The sequence below is a fragment of the Dasypus novemcinctus genome, chromosome 13 (genome assembly GCF_030445035.2).
Source record: "Dasypus novemcinctus isolate mDasNov1 chromosome 13, mDasNov1.1.hap2, whole genome shotgun sequence".
Lineage (NCBI taxonomy): Eukaryota > Metazoa > Chordata > Mammalia > Cingulata > Dasypodidae > Dasypus > Dasypus novemcinctus.
Window position 1 is genome coordinate 12,459,649 of NC_080685.1, and position 21,865 is coordinate 12,481,513.

General features: G+C 36.6%; 1 protein-coding gene across 1 annotated transcript in view; it reads right to left on the reverse strand.

The window, feature by feature from the left end:
- The window catches only part of RYR2 (ryanodine receptor 2), a 735,760-nt gene that overhangs the window by 159,529 nt on the left and 554,366 nt on the right, over positions 1 to 21,865 (reverse strand). The window contains exons 55-61 of the mRNA XM_071207362.1: positions 21,722 to 21,799; positions 20,440 to 20,515; positions 15,633 to 15,756; positions 15,056 to 15,171; positions 11,835 to 11,899; positions 9,204 to 9,325; positions 2,822 to 2,871 (exon numbers count right to left, since the gene is read on the reverse strand). Coding sequence (XP_071063463.1) covers positions 2,822 to 2,871; positions 9,204 to 9,325; positions 11,835 to 11,899; positions 15,056 to 15,171; positions 15,633 to 15,756; positions 20,440 to 20,515; positions 21,722 to 21,799 — 631 coding nt within the window. The remainder of the gene's footprint in view (positions 1 to 2,821; positions 2,872 to 9,203; positions 9,326 to 11,834; positions 11,900 to 15,055; positions 15,172 to 15,632; positions 15,757 to 20,439; positions 20,516 to 21,721; positions 21,800 to 21,865) is intronic.

The window sequence follows — 21,865 nt, forward strand, 5'->3', positions numbered from 1 at the left end:
TAATCTGAGAGAGCATGCTGGGAAATATGGAAGGAGTGGCCTATCGGGTAGAAACTGGAAACAATGTGGCCATTTTAAGAATTCTGACCTTAAAAGACATGGGGAGCCACTAAGCATAGAGGAGTGTTTTATGACAGACCCATGTTTTCAAATGACATGGCCATCGACACAGGCTAGCGCGAGAATGGGGAATGCACACTTAAAGAGGTGAAAGATGTTTGTACACTGGCTTCACTTGGTAGCAGTGAACAGGTAAAGAAGTCTTGATCATTTTTCTACCCTCACAGCTTGACAGAAGACCTCACACAGAGCAGACACACTAGAAATGTGTATTGAATGAATGCATAAAAATGAAAGTCATTATGCATAGGTTTACCTTCAAATGTGAAAATAAAGCCCTTAAGCCTTGATATGTGTGCCCCTGTACCACCATCAACATCCTTATTTTTGTAATTGTCTATCAGAGACTCAGGTACTGAATTCTGCTTCCTTGAAAAATGACTGAACAGTTAAAATAGCTGAATTAGAAGGGGCTATATACAATCTTTAACTGTCTTGTTAGTCATCAGAATTTCTAATTAAGTAGGAAATGATGGGATTTAAAAAGCAGTATTTTAGTCAATAATGGGTCTTTGAAAATGACACATGGGATCCTTATCACCTGTCAACCAACTAGGTCCTAGTAATGTCCTCACTGAATTTCCAGAAGTCCATGAGTGGACCAACTTACAATCACTAGCAAGCATTTTAGAATTCCAACAACAGGGAAGCCTGAATTTAAACAAGATGTGATTTTTTATTTTCTCACAAAATATTTAATTACTCTTCTGTGGGAATACAGCTTGTTCCTCTTTGAAAAGACTCTTACCTTTTTAAAATATAAAGTAGAATGCTTTAAATGCCTCAAAAAGAATACATGAGGTATATAAACACAATTTATTGATCTCTCTATATGATTCTTAGTGTACTTCAAAATATAGAAAATAGTTTCAAGAAGAAAAAAGCTATACACAAATATAGAAACTCAAATTTTGTAAATGTCCACTTTTTATACCAAAAATATGTCAACTGCACATGAAGTCTGAAGACATAACTACAACTTCGTAGCCAACCTGGAATACAGATTACATTATCCATCAAACCTTGGTCGCCATAATTATTAACACTAAGACAAGTGTTTTTGTTTATTTATTTTGATGTTCTTTGCTAATCTCCAGTCCCACCTTCCCAGCCTATTCAAGGTAATTAATCCATGGTAACGGAAGTCAACATAATGTTCCTTTGGAGAAGGTTATGGTTTGGGAGATGGCACAAGGGAGCCTTCTGGGGTGCTGGAACTATTCCAATGTCTTGACTTGAGTAATGATTAAATGGTTGTATATATAAAATTATATTAAGCTGTTGGACTTGTGGACTCTATTGTCTGCATGGAACACCTCAAAATTTTTTTTACAAAAGGAAATTATAGTGAGATACAACATAAGAATACAAGAATATACAATATGTAGGAAAGTAGAAATAGCACAACAGAAAGCATTATTATGCTCATTTATAAGAATGCACAAATTGCAGCTGAAAGCTATATATAATTAGATTGTTCTCTCTGGAGACAAATGTAGAATATTTGAATCCACTGTTATTATGAGGTTAAAGAGTTCATGAAAATCTTGTCTGCACAATTTCAATAGAAATTTTTTTTCTGCTGAAGTTAAACAAAAGTCAGTCAACTGGAAATTACTCTGCAGATAATTTCCCTATCAATTTTAAATAACTGAAATATTAAAGCAAAGAAACTCAGAAAACTTACATGAAAAATCACTGTTAAGTACTAAATCTATGAGCAATAAATATTGGCTATAATAAAAAAAATAACAGAAAGCAAATACAACATTACTTATGTCCAGAAACTATCATTTTTCAAATAATTGTACTGTTGAATAGAACTTAAAAGTTATTTGCATGTAGGTCTACACCTCAGTTCATTAGCAGTAGCTCTTATAGAAGGGACTTAATTTTTTTTAATCCTCAATTTTTATTATAAAAGGAACTGGATTTATAGCATCTCTAGCAATACTCTAAATATTCTACACTGAAATTGTCCCCAAACTGCCTCAAAACCCTTAGAGCAAAGGGCTAAACTGTGCTTTGGTACCTTAGAAAAGCAGATATAGGAAAATGTAAAACACAAATTCTGCCAGTTGCTAAAGATTCCTAAAGACCCATAGCAGAAAAAGTCTGTGAAAAGTGAGTGACTGCCCTGCATGGTTGTCCAGAAGCAGGTACTTGGGAACATGGACTTCAGCGATGTGATTTTTCAGAAACAAACAAAAACTGACTCTGGGGCAAATGGTGCTGAAAAGATCGCTTTTGGCTATTTTCCTGCTATGAAGCACCAATGTGGAATGCAGGAGACATGCAAATTTGTAGTCAAGAGCATTTTTTAAAAATCAGTAAAGTTCAAAAATTTCAATTTATAACGGCTTATTATTTAATCTATTAGAGATAACCAAACTTGAATTCAAGGGCCTGGTTTTGCTTGACCCCTCTGGAGTGCCATTTTCATTCATTTGCTGCTTAATAACAAAACCTTTGATTTTCAGTTGTGCTTTGGACTACCGTGAAAATGTTAAACCCCCCAACTGCACCACAGATAATGCTACACATCAATAACCAAGGGACCTTATCTTGGCCTATCACGATCAAGCATGCAGCCGTGCAACCATGCATTCATGCATCATAGCAGCAGCACACAACACAGTGCAAAAATGGCAAAGAAAACCAAGTGGGGGCCATGCTAGTAATTTTTCAAGGGTCTCCTTACCAAATAGTGAAATCCTATGCCTGACAAGAACTCCAAGTTTGCAGAACAGGCTGAAGACAAAAGAAAAATAAAAGAGTAAAGGGAAGGGGAAAGGGAAGGTAGAAAAGACAGGGAGAAATTAAAAAAAAAAAAAAAAAAAGAAAAAAGAAAATAAACAGCTGATACATGAGCCGGAAAAAAGCAACATGATGTCACGCAGAAAGAATCAATTCTCTAGCAGAATGTGGAATAAAGGCAATAAAGAAAGTCTTTGAGTGCATATCTTTAACAAACATGGTTAAAAAAGCACATATTATAAGAAACCAAAACAAATTTTGAAAGCAAAGCTAATATAGAAGCGATCTATATGAACCCCACAAGAATATCCTTCTGAAAATCCACAATGAAGAAAATTAATTTTATCTGCCCAAATATACCAATTAAATTTCTAGAATTTTTTATATTATGGGCATTATTAAAACGGAAATATGGTACTTTGGCCATAGGTCTAGTTTAGCATATTTTATTGTTTGAACTTTCCTTCTTCCCCAACCTTGATCACACCTGTTACACATATACCAAAACAACCAATGAAATTGAAAATGCTGAGGGAGATTCAGAATTTGAACACCTGATAATCACTCAGGAAAGCATTACAAAGGTGATGACTTAAAAGACTGTCAATGCTAGTGAATGAGTTAAACATGTTTCTCAGCTCCTCTAGAACAGCTCTTGGGCCTGTGTGGGCTTCAGGGTGTGTAGCAATGGGAGATACCTGAGAGGTTGCTGAAGGAAGGCATCCAGCATGACAGAGTGGTGTCCACTAACTCACGGATCAGATCCCAGGAACTGGGAGATACTTGCTACCTTCCTGTCTTTTCCTGTGTGTTCCTCTTTCCAGGAATACCATGCTGTACTTCAGCTTGGAGGGGTTTGCTCCAAGAAACCCTTTCTGACACCCAGGGCTCCTTCACCACTCCCATCCCAAGCTGAACTAAGTGCCTTTGCAGCTGCTCCCAGGGGGCTTTTCCATATCTCTACCGTGGCACTTACCCCGTACATATCACAACTGGCCTTACTTCAATATTTACTCACAGCAGACTAAACTCTCAGAGTGTGTCAGCTCGATTTGGCCAAAAGCCTAACATTGAAAATCCATTTGCACAGCACCACACACAGCCTGATTTCCCCAATAACGTTAACAGGTCTATCCTCCCTGCTCCACACTCTCTTGCTGAGCTCTCCCATTTCCAGCAATGTTCAAGCATATGGCTCACCAGGACTAGGGATAGGACTGTGCCATGAAGAACCAGAAGGCAATAAATCAACTGCAGGATGGGAGGAAAGGAGATGGAGAAGGTCCCACCTGTGTTATTTACCTTCTGAAGTGAGTTTCAGCCTTCACACATCACTTCAGAAACAAATGTAGAATAATTTGTTGATGGAAATTAATACATAGAGCTCTTTGGAGCTTTCCCTAGAAAGTGTTCATCCATAAATGACAAAACGGATTTGAGGTTTGGGGAAACCAGAGCTAAAACTATAAAATAATGATCTACTCAAGTAGCCATGAGACATGTGACCTTAAATACTTGATCTGAATTATTTATCTTTGTGTTCTAATTTTTAAAAACAATTAATGAGGTCCTTTTTCCTCAGGTGACCTTATCTACTGAGATTTATGGTTGATGACTGCTGTGCATGTTAACTCAACAAGGGTCTATTACCTTCTAAACTGAATGATCACATCTTTGAATTGTTCATAATTTGGATCCCTGCATCCCAGCTTCTTTAAGTGATATCTTTTATGTATCACTAACAGAGAAGCTCTTGTATTCAGGGTGAAAGATCCTGAGATATTCCTGATGATGCTGAATTTATAAAGCTAGGGTTACATCTTAACTCAGTTAATCCAGACTAGGATGTTGTGCTGTAATGGAAAACAGAATTGCCCTGTATGCCATTTCATCAGATCTCATAATGCCTGAGAATCTATCAGAGAAAGGAGATTTCTTTAAAATCTCAGCTGCTCCCTAACCACATCAGTAACAGAAGTGCCATCTGAATGAAATACAGATCTAGACTCTCTTTTCCTCTCTTATGCCATCCACTCTCAGGGCAGAGTTTGTATACAGAATACATGAAACTTTGGCTCATTCCCTTCACTCAAAAATATTTTTTCCTTAATACTATTGTCCCCTTTTTCTGCTACCAATATTCTTAAGAATTTATGATACATCTACACTTCACATTACTTCATTGCCATGTAAATTTGCTTTCTATGTTGAAACACTCTTAAAATTCGCCAGTGACCCCTAAACATCTAATTCAATAACATCTTTTTCAGTTTTCTTAGAGCACTCATTACAGTACTTAGCAGACTCTACTACTTAAATCTTTGAAACTCTTACCACCCTTAGATTCTATTTTTCAGCAATATTTCCCCCTGACCTTATCATTAATATTAGCAAAGGTCTAGTTTCCAAAACCCTCAAAAGGTAAAAATTCTCCAAGTTTTGCTATTCAAATCTTTTTACCTCTCTCTCCACTGTCCCTTAGCCTCATCTACTTTCAGAGCTTTGAGCATTATGGGTGTGTCAAAGCTGGGAGATTTCCCACATATGTATTTATTGTTCTCATCTCTCCACTAGCACCAAACCCATAATTCCAACTGTCTGCTGGTATCTCCAACCTAACGACCTGCCAGTACTTCTCAGTTCATAGATACCAGTCAAATTTAACCTCTTCTCCTCCAAACTAGTTCTTCTGAAATTTCTTGGTTTCATTATTGGCATCAACATTGTTCTAATTATTCAGGCTTATACCTTCAGCACCACATGGACTCCTTTCTACTTGCCATATTTACTCATGGCCAAGTTATGTAAATTTTCTCTCTTCAATGCTTCCCACATTTTATAAATGTCTTCATTTTACACTCAACACAATTTATTATACTGTTAGCTCTATATGCTACATCTGTCTACTCTGTTTTACTTCTAAATTCATTAAATTTTGGAACTGTATTTTCCCATGTGTGCCTGTGTGTTTATCCCAGAACCTAATAGAACCTAGTATAGCACGTTGGACATGGCAGACACTCTAAAACATTTACTTCCAAATCATCCAGTGGCACCACCTATCAGAGGTGGTGCTACTGCTACAATAACCTGGTTTGTGACAAGAGTCTCCTAACATCTACCATAGCCTCCTAATGCTCCCATTCTTATCAATCCAACTTTTGCTGCCAGAATATCCTTCCCAAAGGGCAGTTCTGCTCTTACTTAAGAATCTTCATGGTTTCTTAGTGCTAATGAATTTTCAAAAAGGAAGGCAAGAAGGCAGGAAAGAGGGTAAGAAGGAAAGCAAGAAAGCAAGCAAGCAAGCGAGAAAGAATGAAAAAACAAACAAGCAAGGCTTATTTTGGCAGTTAAACTTCATTACAATACCCTATAAAAAATCAACATAATCTACATCCCCCCTAAATTATCTATTTCTACAGTTAGTTAACTACATTTAGAAAATATTCCCCTTCCTCAACCTATGACCTTCAAACTCTCTATGGTCAACTTAGAATGACATGACTCCCATAAATCTCTAGCCTACTCACACCTATCCAATTCTGTCTTACTTTACTTTGAATCCAATAGCACTGCTTGACTTTGTTCTTCCATTAGAGCTATTAAATTCATACTCACATGCTTAGTTACTGCAATGGACACTCCTGGAGTGCAGAGATCAAGTCTTACTAACTTCAGACAGAGCTAATGCTCAGTACATAATTTCTAGTACCAATAATTAAGTATCTAAACATCTAATGAAAACAATCAGTTTTTAGCTGTAGAGAAGTTAACTTAGACCCATTCAACTACTCCTGCTCACAACTGTTATAAAGATCAACTGTTCTTTGTAAACTAAGACCATCACTAAAATGTTTATCATGTATATAAAGTCATGCTTGTTTATTCAAAATGTCAGGATCAGGACTTATTTTGCCTGTTTTATCAGTAAACATTAGTGTAGTACCTCAGATTTACTTAAGTTGTAATATCTAATTGAAGTGGAAGAAAACAGATGTTTATAAATTTCAACGATTGCATTTAAACATGATAAAGAAATTATTTGTGTTTTATTGTAGTGGTGATATGTGTTATTTTAAAAACATATTTGTATGACTATAAAAGGCTTTTTCATTTAAAAAAAGTTTATAACACATTATCCAAAGGAAACACCTGCTAAACTTAAGTTTTATTTTATTCCTTATCAGTATTTTTCTATACTGAGTTTTAAATTTTTTAAAAATTTAGGATACTATTTTGTTTTTTATCATGATCATTTCCCTAAGTAATTACATATCATGTACATCAAAATTTTAATGACTGCACAGCATTTTTAAAATATACATGTGCCGTAATTTATTTAGCCATTATCTTGGTTTCTTCAATCCTGAATTTTTCTCTCCAAGGTCAAATTCTACATATGTTTGGCACTAAAGCACTGTGATGAAATAAGGTATCCCTACAATTAGTCACCTCATTCCTGTGTGCTGGAATTTTAAATGGTCTATTTTGCTTTCTTAAGGAGCTAATGGGAGAAGCAAAATTTACTAACCCTCTTCTCATGAGGTGAAGATAAGCCAAAGATGAAAAATTAAACAATATTCTAGTTCTAACAGTTTGGTAGAGAGAGGTAATCTAGGGACACAAAAATGCATTGACTGAGGTTAGGAGAGAATAAGGCAGCTCTTCTGATTTAGGCTATAAGGGATACAGAGTTGGTAAAGGAAAATAAGATAATTTTATGCTCAGTGAATGGTTCTTAGGGTAAGGATGAAAAGAGAATGAGGATAATAAATCACAGGAGAGGGGAAGAAGTAGAATTTACATGACTTTATTTGTATTTTTTTCACTCTATTCTCGAAATACTGTTCCTCTTGATTTATTTAATCAAGTAAAGTCTAAATTAACAAAACTCTCTGGGAATAAAGCTTTTGTCACTGAAGATTTACTGGACCCAGAGAGGATTCTAAGACTTTCCAGGATCCTGAATGCCATGATTTTCATGGTAACTTGGTAAGGCCATGTTTGCCAGCAACTTGTGTGCACACTGAGGCTGCAAGGAAGATACTGGCTCAAAGCAGCAGACAAGTACACGAGTGAAGCAGTGATTGATAGGATACTTCCCTCAAGGGGAAGGCAGAAGGAAGGCCTTGCCAAGGTGGGGCAAGGGAGGGACTTTACATCTTGGACAGCGGTATTTTATCGTTTCTCCTTCTGGTAAGACAGTTTGCGGGGGGGTGGGGGTGGGTAGTTATGCCCCTGGGTGGGGGTTCTGTTATTTGAACTATAATCAATTTTAACAAATTTATAAGAAAATTATTTTTTAAGAAGTTTGGGGACATTTTTAATACTGTTGCAATCCTACATCACATGACTGGCTACTTACCAGTTGGTCATAGCGAAATATACAATAAATGAAACAGAAGAGCTTAAAACTCCATGCAAGTTCCCATCCCAAATATTACACAGTGCAGAAATCTTATTTCTACTCCACCACTTCACATCTCATCACACTTTGTCTCCTAGGTTGATACTATACTGCCATTCCCTGGGTAGCAGCATCTTATTAAAGTCAAGTCCAAGGAAAGCTTGTCTTTTCTCTGATGTTCTGGTTTATATAGTTTACTCACTTTCATAAGATTCTGTTCAGACACATTCTAACTGCTCAGTATGGACTCCTGAGCAATAGGACAGCTAAGAAGCAGACTTGCTCAGGACTTGGTTTTCATGTATACTAAGTTTTAGCAGAATTTTGAGGAATTAGACCCCAAATCCCCAAAAGAATCATGAAAAAACCTATAAAGAATACTTTGGTTTAAAAAGAAGTGAGAAGACGTTGGCTTCAGTGATGTGAGGGAAGCTGCTCATATAGAAGCTATTTTTGTGACATTTCCTTCCGTAATGGCCATTGTGAACAAGAAAAAGAAAATATTTAAAAATTAAGATTTGTGTAAAGTGATTTCTGCCTTTCTGGAAAACAAAAGCTGACAAAAATAATACAGGTTTGCAGAAAACTTTAAGAACTACTGTTTAAAAACCATGTATCAAAAATATGAATACAGTGATGGGCCTCCAACCTTCATTTGCAGATTTTGGACTGAGGGATTTTTTTATTCCTTCCACTCAGCATTTTGTTTGGCAGCAAATCAGAAGGAATTTCAACATCTACAGCTCATGTGTTACTGTGTGAAACTCTCCTGCTTACGGAGTCTTGAGGCCAAGAGGACAGGGGTCGAGAAAGATGGGTGAGGTAAGCTCCACCTGCTCCCACTTCCAAGTCCCACGTGTTTTACCAAATGCATATACACATAATTCAAACAACATTCTTTATTTTTAGAGCTGTTTACCTAGTCACCATTTCTTTCTCTTTGTTTGATGCATGTCCTCCAGAACAGAGGGGCCTGCTTGCTGCAGATAAGAAGTATAAGCGGTGGTTTTTGAAATACTGATCGATTAAAGGAAGCACGACCTGAAAGAAAGTAAAGGAAAAGCATATCTACACAGTGGATTCTGTCAGGAGATAAAGGAGGGCTGAGGCCTCCTCAAAGCAGCAAACCTCTATTCACATGCAATGGTCCCTACCCCTCCGCCCCATCCAAAGCCATGCCAGGGAGCACCACTTCAGAGTACTCCTCTTTTAAATCTCATTCTTCAATCTCCACTCCCTATATGAGTATGCAGGTGTCTGTGTGTGTATGTATGACTTTGTGTGTGTGTGGGTAGCAGGGTGTGATTATGGGGAACAGATCAAATTTTTAAGTTTGAAAAACTATTCTCAATTCTTTTCATATAGTATAGTGCAGGGCCCAAAAGGCCCAAAGATAATACATTACTACCATTTACCAGGTCTTCACTACTTGGGAGGCATTACTGTACAGACTGGCAAACTGTCACCGCCTTTCTCCTAGGAACTACTGTTTGGTAGGTGTCATCAACTCTGCTTTAGACAATGAAAGTGAATGCGAGAGACCACCCCAAAGTCACACTAATACTTCCCTACCCACACCACGTTCCCTCGCCCATCTCCCTCAGAGTCCACTCCTACCCCACTTCTGCAGTCAATCCCACTGCTGCGGGCCGCTCCTCCCCCTCCGGCTCTGGGCTCACGGCCCAGGCTTTGCATAACCCCTTCCCTACCCTTCAACAGATGGACGCTACCTTCCTTCAGATCTCAGCCCTGTCGTACTCTATCAGATAAACCTTTGCTGACCTCCTGGACAAAACAGAATACATGTATTCTTTGCTCTCAAAGCATTAGTTGCAATTTTACATTTAATATGTGTGATTTTGGATGAAAGTCTCTTTTCCCCTAAGAGTCTAGAAGGTCCAGGACAGCAAAACACATTTCTGGTTTTGATTCCCATTACAGCCATTTCCTGGCCTCCAGGATTGCTATTCGTCTGTTTTGATAGCCACTCAATCCCTCACATTAGGACTTTGCTGGGCCTACAGCAAGCACTAGATCAATATTCATTGAATGAAAAAATGAATAAAGAAGAATGGAAAAGGGGATAAAAATTGCCATTACCAGTAGGCACACTTAAGTCTGTGTGACAACAGTTTTTTTTTTCCTACCATGCGGTTTTACCAAGTTTATATATAATGGGAATCTGAAAGTTTTTACTGATCTTGCTTGAAGGTTATGACACTGTCAGAACTTAGTGACCAGGACATAGAAGGGACTCAATAAACACAGTGAGTGAAGGAATCACAGGCTTAATAGGCGTTAAGCCACATTACGCATCTGTACTCACAATCACTAGGGGCACCGAGTGTGGGGGCAACTCAGTAAGGGCATGTATCTCAAAGGTGTGATTAGAGGCCATGAATACAGCCTTTCTGATCAGTGGCTACCAAGGGGAATTACATCCTGGTAGAGACTGGTTATACACATAAAAAAAGATGACTGCCTATTTGCTGCTGAAGACAAACTCAGATGACAGGTACAGACTCTGAGTGCCATCCTGAGTGGAAAGAAGAGACCACGAGAGACACCGCCTCACAGTAAAGGCCACAATTCTAAAACCATTATAGAAACTAAATAGGAATAGACTGAAATAGCATGCCATTTTAAAGTCCTCAAAAAGTCCAATTGAGAGCAAATGATCTATAATAATACCAAATGCAAATACTTTGAAAGGCAATTGATAGCAATCACTGTATCTTCAGGTTAACAGCAAGGTATTATAAAAAGGAAAACATCCCAGGGGCATTTTGTCTTATTCTGTCTTCCTGATAGCATCCGTGACTGCTGTGCTCAAGAGTGAACCCTGGGAATCCCCAGGACACTGTCTAATGCCTGACAGAGCTGCCACACACCCTGAACACTGAGTGAACAAACCCAATCTAGCGACTCTGCAACTCTTCATCTCCATCCTCTAGAGGCTGAGAGGATGGCATGGAATAATTCCAGGCATATATAAATTCTTGATAAATATTTAAATTGAGTAACCATAGTGGGATATTCTTTATATAGAACCAATTTCTATTCTGAGCCTTCATTTTGTCATCTGTAAAATGAGCAGGCCAAGGCCCCATAACAAAAATTCCCCAGTAAAGGATCTTTTAATGTGCCTATTTATAAATTAGCTGTTGTTTTTTCTCCTTATAAAAGAAATGGCTATATAATATTTTATATCATAACAATATTCAAATGTTAAGAGATTACGTAATTTTCTTCTATGTCCTATGACAAAGTTGAAAATTCAGACCTTTGAATCCCACCTCATACAGGACTGAGTCATTTAAGAAGTATGGTAGGGAGAGCAGAGCATGTTAAATTGTAACCAAGTGTGCTGAAAACCAAAGAGGCAAATTCATTCCACGTGATTCATGCAGTGATTTTTGTGCCACAGAATGTTTACTTGTAGCACAACTCACATTTGTAGACAAGTACGTTCTGAAATGAGGCAAATATCTAGAGTCTATTTTTCAAACAAACATATTGAAGCAAAACCAAGATGGACTGTATACTGTACTTTAGCAAAGAACTTGATTTCTTGTTCATAAGGGAAATGTTCTCCTTTGCTTCTGCTGCCACCATCTGTAGATAGGAAGAGTTTTTAGGTACATGTCACACTTCAAACATTACATGATATTCACCCAAATGCACACTTGAGAATACATTGCTAAATGTGCTACTCTGTTACAATGAACATAAAGAACCAATCAAAGACATGAAAGAAATGAAAATACAAAAGAATTTTTTAAAAACACCCAAATTCAAATAAAAAGCTCTGAGGACAGCTCATATACCTAGCTATGAACATAACAATTGTGTGGCCATGAGCTTCTATGGACATGTAGAGGGAAAACTGGAAGAGAGTAAAGTAAAAATACTACATCTTCAACAGCCTTTATGAAGGGATTCTCACTGGGGTGAAAAAAATGAGTGAAGACTGAGTAATCAAGATGGTACTTCTTCCTGTGACATAAGAGCTTCCAATCATAATACACCAACTGAAAAGTTAAAGGAAATCGGGGCCTGCAAGGAGGCAGAGGATTGCAATTTTAATATCAGGTTGGAAAATTAACATTCTGCTAAAGAAAAAAGAAATTCACTTATGTCAAAGGAGAATTGACATAAGTGGAGCAAAAATACCCAAGTTTTCCCCATGGCTTAGAAAATGATTTCAAGGTTAAGAACTGATTGACCTAGAGCATTAAATTTAGAAGGAGGCAGGCTTTCTAACTTCCATGCATACAGAGCAGGTTTCATGTGTATAGAAAAGGTAATAATACACTATAATAGCCAGGATGATATGCAAAATATATTGGAAAGTTACAGATTTCAGAATTGGAATATGGTTATAGGATGATTGTAGGTAGAACCTCTGGTTTCTGTAAGAATCAAAATGACTTTTGCTTGAAAAAGTTCTTTTGAAAAATAGAGATAAAAAATAATTTGAGATATACTTTATCAAATCTTAGACATAGACTCAGGAAAATTTTTAGGAAATTTAGGTAATATTTTGTAATTCCAGAACAATGATCTTTCAAACAAGTAAAGAAAATAATGGCTTTTATACTTGTAAATTCCATTTTTTTATCACATTTGCCCCACATTTCTTAAGTATATTTATGAGAAATGGCTGGATCCATATAAGGAACTCTCTCATATAAATTATGTCAAGACACAGTCAAATCTGCTAATATTTCAAGGAATTAAATAGAAAATATCTTTCCTTTCATTATACATGTCAACAAAAATGCTTATATGAAAATATGAAAAAGATCTGAAGAGAAAACGGCCTATGAAATAACACAACTATTAGAGAGAATATTATATTCTTAATATTGAAATTAGCCTATTTCTAAGAATAAATTAAAGATTATGAAAGCAATACATTGAAAGATAGAAAAAAGGCATTACAAAGTTGTATTTGTAGCTACAATAAAGGAAAATTTAAAAATAATGGCGTTGACAATCCAAAGTCAACCTGTTCCTCTGAGTTCTTATCCATAATTTACCATGTTACAGCACTGCAAAAATTGGGAATTTCAGATAAAAAGCTGTTTTGTTGGGTACTATATTTTACTAGCCTGACTTTCTCCCTCAGAATTCTGTTTATAAGATTCTTTACCTTGTGAAAATTATGAAATGTGCTAAGGGGGTAACTAGCCCTGGATCAACGTTTCCGCCTCTCCTAAACACAAACACTATAGTAGACAGTTCGTTCATAAATTTTAATAGAGTGGCAATAATATTTAAATACAGTGCCATTCCTCAAATGTGTGTTTTTCCTATCCACAGGAATTAAAAAACAAAGCAAAACAAACAAACGAACACCTGTTTTCTCTCTAAATGGTTTTTCTTTATTTCCCTGTTATAGCCCATGTTGCCAAAAAAAAGAGGACTGGCTCTTGGAATTGTTACCCATTTCAGATTCTTTTCAATATTTAACTTTGTGAATAAAAGCTTCAAAAATCTACCACTATCTCATTTTTGTTCTTTGGTCAAATTTCACTAATTCAGACTAATCTGGCAACCAGTCACAATGAATCAGAAATCTTTTTTACCCAAATTGTACTTGTATGAAATAAAAAGATACTATATGTTATACATAAATTTGCATAACTGGCTTTTTAAAAAAATTGTTTAAGAAGAGAGCAAAATTACAGCACTTGGACTACAGATAATGAGGCAGGTTGACAGAGAGGAAGGTTCTTTGTGAGCACAACACTCAACTAGAAAATCTGCAAACCCATTGGGGTACAGGAGGTCAGGAAAGAGATAACAATAAGGCTCAAATTTCTACAAACTCTAATCTAATGCTGTGCCAGAAACTAAGTCTAAATCCTAAGAAAAACAGTAGTAGGAGCCCTTGGCTGGGAGGGTTTTATCATTGATGTAGTTTCTAAGGGATCTAGGACTGTAGACCCTAAGGGAGGAGATGACAAACTGAAAGTACAGAAAGGATGGGCATTTTTAAAAGTTGAGAATGGAAAATAAAATAAAAACAAAGTTACCAGAAAAGAACACTGTTTTAAAAGAGGGACGAAACTGGAATTCCTCATCTGTCAATATCAGCCAGTGGCTGGTAAGTGATTTGTCCTGAAGGTCAGTAACGAAGTCCCTGGGATTTTAATTCACCAATGTTGAAGGCGATCACAAATTAACAGCAGTGAGAGGAGTCGGCCTTGATTATCTTTTCTGAAGCTAAGACTTAAAACAATGAATTCATTTTATATTTATGTGGGTCTGGGCCAGATGGGGACGAGGTCTTTCTTTTATTCTAAGAAGAAAATAAAATATTCTGCACTCTGGTGTAAATGTGTTACACAAGGGCTAAAGTCACGGTCTTTGCATTGTTTAGGAAGGTGGGGAATCCATAAGGTTGTAGAGTTTTATTAAAACCAATTAATTTCATAGGAAATATTTAACTATATCTTAAAATTGTAATGGCCTTCCCATTTCTTTTATAGAGAGAAAAATTAATATCCAGAAATGTTAAAAGGAGAGAAGGATTATATATTAGATTTTTTTTAAAGTTCTCAAAATTTACCCATTGCTAATAAGAACAAAACTTGTTTTCCCATTGACTGTTGGGCTGCATTTAGCACTAGGATGGATAAAATGTGCTGATGCCATCAGGGAACAGACCGTGAACAGCCCAGTTAACCCTGCTGTTCTATAACAATGCTGTAAATATCAGGAATAACAAACGCTGGGCTGTAGTAACAGGACTGCGGTACGTACCAAACTCCAGGATATACTGATGGGCTTCGTCCACATAGCGAATGAGCTGTTGCAGGAAACTATAGGCAAATCGCTTTTCAATAGAAGGTGTGTCCAATTCCAGGTCCTTGAATCCTCTAGAACAGCAGAAAATTGAGATGTGGAAACTACTTTATACATTGCCTATTATAGAAGGTAAATTTTTATTTAAAAATTGTACATTTTTAGAAATTATCTCATATTCTTGTAGCTCAAGGCAAAAATGAGATTTAATTTATAAGCGTACTTTACATGTGATAGTAAACTATAGTCAACAACTATTACTACACAACAAAATATCAACTATAGAAAAGCAGAGTGTAAATTTTACCTAGGGATTTTGCCTAAATGATGGGAGGGTACTTTAATTTAACTATCAAAAGGAACACAGTTATGTAGCAAACGATGTTTCTGGCAGGTGTGCATTTTGAACATACTAAATAGTAGCTTGAACGTTTAAACGGATCACTGGATTCATTTTCAGCATTAAATCTAATGGGGGTATTGAAATATTCTGTCTTCTAAAAAGAAGTTGTAACTGGAGTAGGTGTGTTTTTACCTCGATACAGCATATCCATTGATCTGTAAGAATTTAAGAATATCCTGGGCTTTTTCCCTGTCCTTGGCTTTTTCTTTGGCTGTCAGTGTATCGTAGGGCACCAGCAGGGGATGGTTTCCACCTCCTGGAGAATATGGAGACAAGAACTCAGCACAGTAATGAGAAAATAATCCAAGAGGAGAGGTGGATGCATGTGTAATAATAACAGGACACAGCACAGGACTTTTGCAATAGAGCAGATAAGACTCTTCTCCACCTAGAGCTGCTATGGTTCATTTTAAGAAACATGTGCAAATAAAGACAGTGCACATGACTTCTCAGAGACAACTGAAACATGAAAACATGCATTTATAATACCAAATGCTAATAACATTCGCAGTCACCAAGGAGTGAGCCGAAGCTGCATTCTCTTATCTGTTCAAACAAACTCTGCATGTGGAGGGTGGAAATAGACACTAAAAAATGCACAGCTGGAGCTAGTGTAATTATAAGGCACATTTCAAAGTGTCTGCTTTATTCTCTGTCCCATACAGAAAAGAGAAAATAATAGCTTAAATAGAGTTTTTATTATGCCTCCCAGATCAGAAACTACTATATCATTCCCTATCGTTTCTGAATACACAAGAACCATACTAAGACATGCTGAGTTAAAACTTGATCCCCTTAAATAGCTAATAAGAATACCACGCCTACTTCAGTATTCAAAGATGCTGGCAAGTAACCTCTAGCAAGAGCCTATGTTTCTAACATACCTATTTTCTGGTGAAAAATCCTGAACACATTATTTTAGGTTTAGAAATTCACTGGGTGGACTGGGGGAGAGTGTAAACTACAATGTAAAAACCATTATTCATGCAGTGCAGCACTGCTCCAAAATGTATTCACCAAATGCAATGAATATGCCATGACGATGAAAGAGGTTGCTGATGTGGGAGGGGTAGGGTGAAGGGGGTGGGAAGTATATGGGGACCTCTTATATTTTTTGAATGTAACAATTTTTAAAAATGAAGGAAAAAATGTAAAATAAATTAATTAAATTAAATATTATGAAAAAAATAAATGAAGAGAAGCATTTTAGTAAAAATTATTTAAAAAATTAAAAAATGCAGTTAGTTCTAGATATAAAGCTCTGATACAAAGAAGGCTATAAAAGCAGTAACAGAGTGACTAGCATGATATGCTTCAAATTCAAAGTTTATAAAACACCTATGGTAATATGTTTGTGGGATGCTGAACTGTCCTGAAAAATAACTGCTAAGGGAATTTCAGAAAGACGAATAAATTTTTTGTTGGAATTATGAGGATGGCATTCAACCTATTAAATCAGTGTCCAATGTGGTTTAACCAAGATCTACTAAAAGAATCACAAATATTGAGTTTTCTCTACAAAATAAATAAGCAAACAAAAAGGCAAAGGCAAAAGTGCCAGGTTTTACTAGCGTTTGCTTTGAGTGGAGAGTGCTATCTACAGAAACGTAATCGCTGCACTGAACTTTTTGACCATTAGGTGACACTCTAAAATCATCAATAGAAAGGTGTAAGTTAAGAACTACTAAGCTAGCAAATACTACTAATGAACCATCCTTTCTTTCATTATATGGTATTAGTACCAAATATAATATAATTGTCAGAAGACAATACTATACAAGCATTTTGTCAACAGCAAGAAGGATTTACAATACATTACTATGTGTACTGGGAACAAAGCTTGACTTTGATCACAATCAAAGATGTCATTTTACAGGATACTTTGTGGCAGAAAAAGCGTTTTTAAAATCTGAGCATCTAATTTAATCACCTATTTTGCGCTCTATTGTAACATTTACTCCCATAAAATTATATTAGTTTGGCAACTCAATATGTACTCCTCAGTAATTTTGGGGCCTGAAACCAACAGATTACACTGGGTAGGGAAGATGGGGGGTAGGAGAGAAGAGAGGGAAAAGGAGAGGGGGAGAGTGGGGGGGAGAGAAAGAGAACACAGGCATGAACAAATATGAACAAAGAACACAAAGTACCTTCTGACTCTCAAACTCTCCCCACCTTATTAAATCTCCTTTGAATTAGGGAGGGTGGGCACTTTGAATCTGCCAGCGGACTAGGGTTTTTGTCTTTGCTTTGCCATTTAATAGCAGTGTGACTTTGGGAAAGGTGCCTGGCACTTCCAATCTTCATCTTCCCCATTTATAATATGGGCACAGATATCTTGAATGTCAGTGTGTGGGAAAGAAATGTGCTAAATGTGGGAGGTAAATGAATTTGCAGGATGCATTTCCCATGTAATTCTTAGGATGCTGCTGCAAATGTACCACACTGGCTCTGGAATTGATTTATCCTAAAGGATAAAAGGCTTGATATCAGATCTCTTCTTACCTTGATGACAGCATATCGCAATACAAAATGGGAAGTGGGAGTTAGGAGAGAAGACTGAATGGAATGGTAGTACTTTACCTTTTTCACTAATTTGGTTGTATTGACAATATTTGGGGGGCTTTCACTCCTTTATTAATGTTAATGATATACTCCTTAGGCTGCCTGATTTCCCCCAAAATCTTCTAGATCTTAAAACAAATTGGGATGGCACTGAGGAGCAGATGACCAAGACTAAGAAAAAAGGAATTTTTTTTCCAGATTTTCTTAAAGCTTATTAATCTACAAACGGATACAAAGAAAAATAAGAGACGGGATGGAACAGAAACCAAACTGTGTAGCTTAAGCACTGACTATTTTAGACGTGGTCTCTCAATCTCTATCTCTTGTTCCTGACTCCCTGTGTCTCTACCTTCTGTCCATCACCCTCTCATGCACGCACGCGCGCACACACACAGGTACCAGGACACAGGGTGGCGAGAGTGGTCACCCTCACTCTCAGCCAGATCTTCCTTCATCATGGAAGAAGAAATGGCAGAACATGAGTTGGTTTAAGAGTCCTCACCACAGTGAAAGTCCCCTAGTAAGAGAACAAATTTGAAAAAAGACACATGTAGATTCTATTCTAAAAATGTCGCTAGTCTCTAGCCTTATCATCTCTTTCCAAGATTCATTTCTTTGTTTCATCAGTTTCGATAAACCTAAACACCAAGATCCAGTGCTATGTACATCAACCCTTTTCCTATAAGTCTGCTGTTTGGTCTGGAACAACTCACTTCCTCCTTCAAAAGGAAGCACATACATGAAGTAAAAAGAATGATTAAAGTTAAGATTGTGAAGGCTGATTTCACTGACCTCACCGTTTAGCCAACTGCAGCTCTGTCTTACACCTATGCGATGTATTTGCGCCCGTACAGGCTGAATGCCAGGGTACAGCTGTCCCACTAAGAGTGGTGTGCCTTAAAGAAAACACTGACTGGAGAAGAGCTAAATGCCTGGCCCAGAAACTAAAATCAATGATGATTTCCTAGAACTCTTAAGTTGAAAGAGCAGTAGTAAGATGCCCCTTCTTACTCTTTATTTTAACCCAACCACAGTAACTGAAACAAATTTGGAAAAAAAAAGGAACAGATTTTTTTCATGTCATCTGCTCATGTAAAAACTACAATTTTGTTTACTAGCCATGTGGACAATGCCCTTTCAAGAATTTCACTAAGCAAAACTCGATATGACTAGTTATCAAGACTGTCAGTCAGCCAGCCAAAGAATCACTCCCATTTATCAAAATTTATGGACTATTTCTAGAGTGGCCCTGAGTTAAATTTTGGAATAGGCAATTTTGGTACATGGAATCCTTTCCTTTCCTCTTTGTGATCCATCTTAATTTATGTTACTCTGTTTCCTAATGATGGGTACCTGGCATCATCTTTCAATATTACAACTATGCTCTTACTGTGAAAATATCCACACCCTTCAAAATTCTCATCTTTTATGTTTTCACTTATTCCAATGATAAATAAAGGGTTTCTTGGTGCCCAGAAATGTACAATAAGAATTACTAAATAAACAGAAGTTGTGACCCTGAACTTGATAAGAATATTTTCTGGTTGTGGGAAAGAAACCTATATAGAGAATAAAAGAAAGCAAGCACATAAATATATTTATTATAAACAATATGTACATAGACCAATGCTGAATAAATAACAGTGAAGATAACAAGTGTTATATGCAGTGAAGAAAATATTTATGCAAGCAAGTTAAGAAAAGATTTGAGAAGACTAAGTGAAAATGAATAAGGGGTCATTTTGGTTTTAAGTAAAAAAGGAGAAAAAAGAAAGCAAGAGAATGTAAGAAAGTATTATCTTAACTGGACTGGGGTTAATAAAGAGGCTGAGATGGGAAATTGACAGGGATGAGACAGGAGAGAGAGAGAAGTCAGTGAGGGAAGTCTACATAATTAATAGAAGACATGGGATATTAGGATGAAAGGTATAGATATTTATATGCCAAAACGGGCAATAGAGAACCACAGGAATTCTGAGGCATGGGGGAATATATACTAGCAGCCAGGAAACTATAAAATTTCCATCTTCAATCTGTTATGGGCATATTTGGACCATTGTACAAAATGAAGGTATAATGAGCCCCATTCTAAAAAGAGTACTTTTTTATCCATATCATATACTTACATAGTAAAACTCTGATTTTTTAAAAAAGATTTATTTATTTTACTTTATTTATTTATCCTTGTCCACCCCTTGTTGTTTGGGCTTGGGGTCTGCTCTAAGCTCTCCACAGCGGTACAGGTCAGCTTGCCTTCATCAGGAGGCCCCAGGAATTGAGCCCAGGCTTCCCATATAGTAGACTGGAGCCCAATCGCTTCAGCCACATCTGCTACCCTCTGATTTGTTTTAATGTAAGTTTTAGAAAATATTACCTTTGGACTCCAGTTCAATTTTCTTTTTCTTTGCCCATATATTATGGTAGTTTTCTGCCATCATTTCAGCCATGGCCTTAAATGAACAAAATATTTAGCAGCTACATTATCATATATCATATTTAATGCATACTACAGTATAACATTGCTTTCCCACATGTAACAGCAAGACATGCTATATATTTATAAAGTCATAGCATGTTAGTGCTAATATTCATTTAAAGACAATCAAACACAACTTTCTTATGTTTGGAATCTGAATCCCAGAGAATTTTAATGATTTGACTACCTACACAGTAGTGAGCAGTAGAGATGATTCAGTGCTGTTATGTTTGATGGGAATGGTCACTGTTCTTTTAAATTTATAATGTGTAAAGACATATGTTATATTACTTCAATACTAAAACTATAAATGGCTATGGGCTTTAACAGGAAATATATTTGTTTACAGGTTTTTATTTTAATTTCCAATGTTTTAAAGGTGACTTAAAAATTATTCATCACTGAATGCAAAGAATAGTTGGCAGAGAATCAAAGACCTTCAAGATCAACCTCTGCCTCACTAGGAGTGGAACCTTGAACAAGTCACCTTAGCTATCTGTGGCCTTTTGGATATTGATAAGATTACCTCTAAGATTGCTTTCACTTTGGATCTTCAAGTTTACTAATTTACTTTAATGCATTCTTACAGGAGCAGTAACAAAGGACAAACTGAACAATTCGGCAATACAGGGATTCTATATTTAATGCTTACTGCTCTTGGAATAACACTAACAATGCCAAAATCATTGTTTAATCACCATATCAACCTCTTGACTTAGGTTCCATGGCAATAAATTTTATCTTTCACTCAAACCTGCAGTTTTATCAGTAAGTTCCTTTGTCACATAAAAAAATCAGGTAAGACAATGGATGGAGCAAAGTTTCCTTGGAAAAGGAACTCAAATTACATATTCCTTAGTGAGTAATTAAGGTGATCCTTGAGCTCAGTGTCCTTAATTATAATTTATTCTCTTCTGCAGAGCTATTTAATCATGTGAGGATTTTTAATGGACATTATTTTTAAAGAAAAATACATTTTCAGGAAGGACAATCCTAGAAAACTTAGATGAACATGAACTTTTAGAGTACGGAAAGTTAGGGTACGTAATCTATAAACTCCATGGACCTATGATATGACCACCCCACTCAAACAATTCTGTTACAAAACAGGCACAGGAAAGCGTTCCATGGTGTGATTCTGTACATCCAAATTTGAAGAATATGGTAAGTCAGGACTTACATGCAGATCTCTGGAGAGCGTAACGTTGCTCATGTCAGTGGCTCGGGGGCTGTAGCCATGGGCTGCATCTACAGAGACCTAGACCATTTATGTGAAAAATACTGTCGTGTTAAAAAACAAGCCAAGGGAGAAGTGATATGTTAG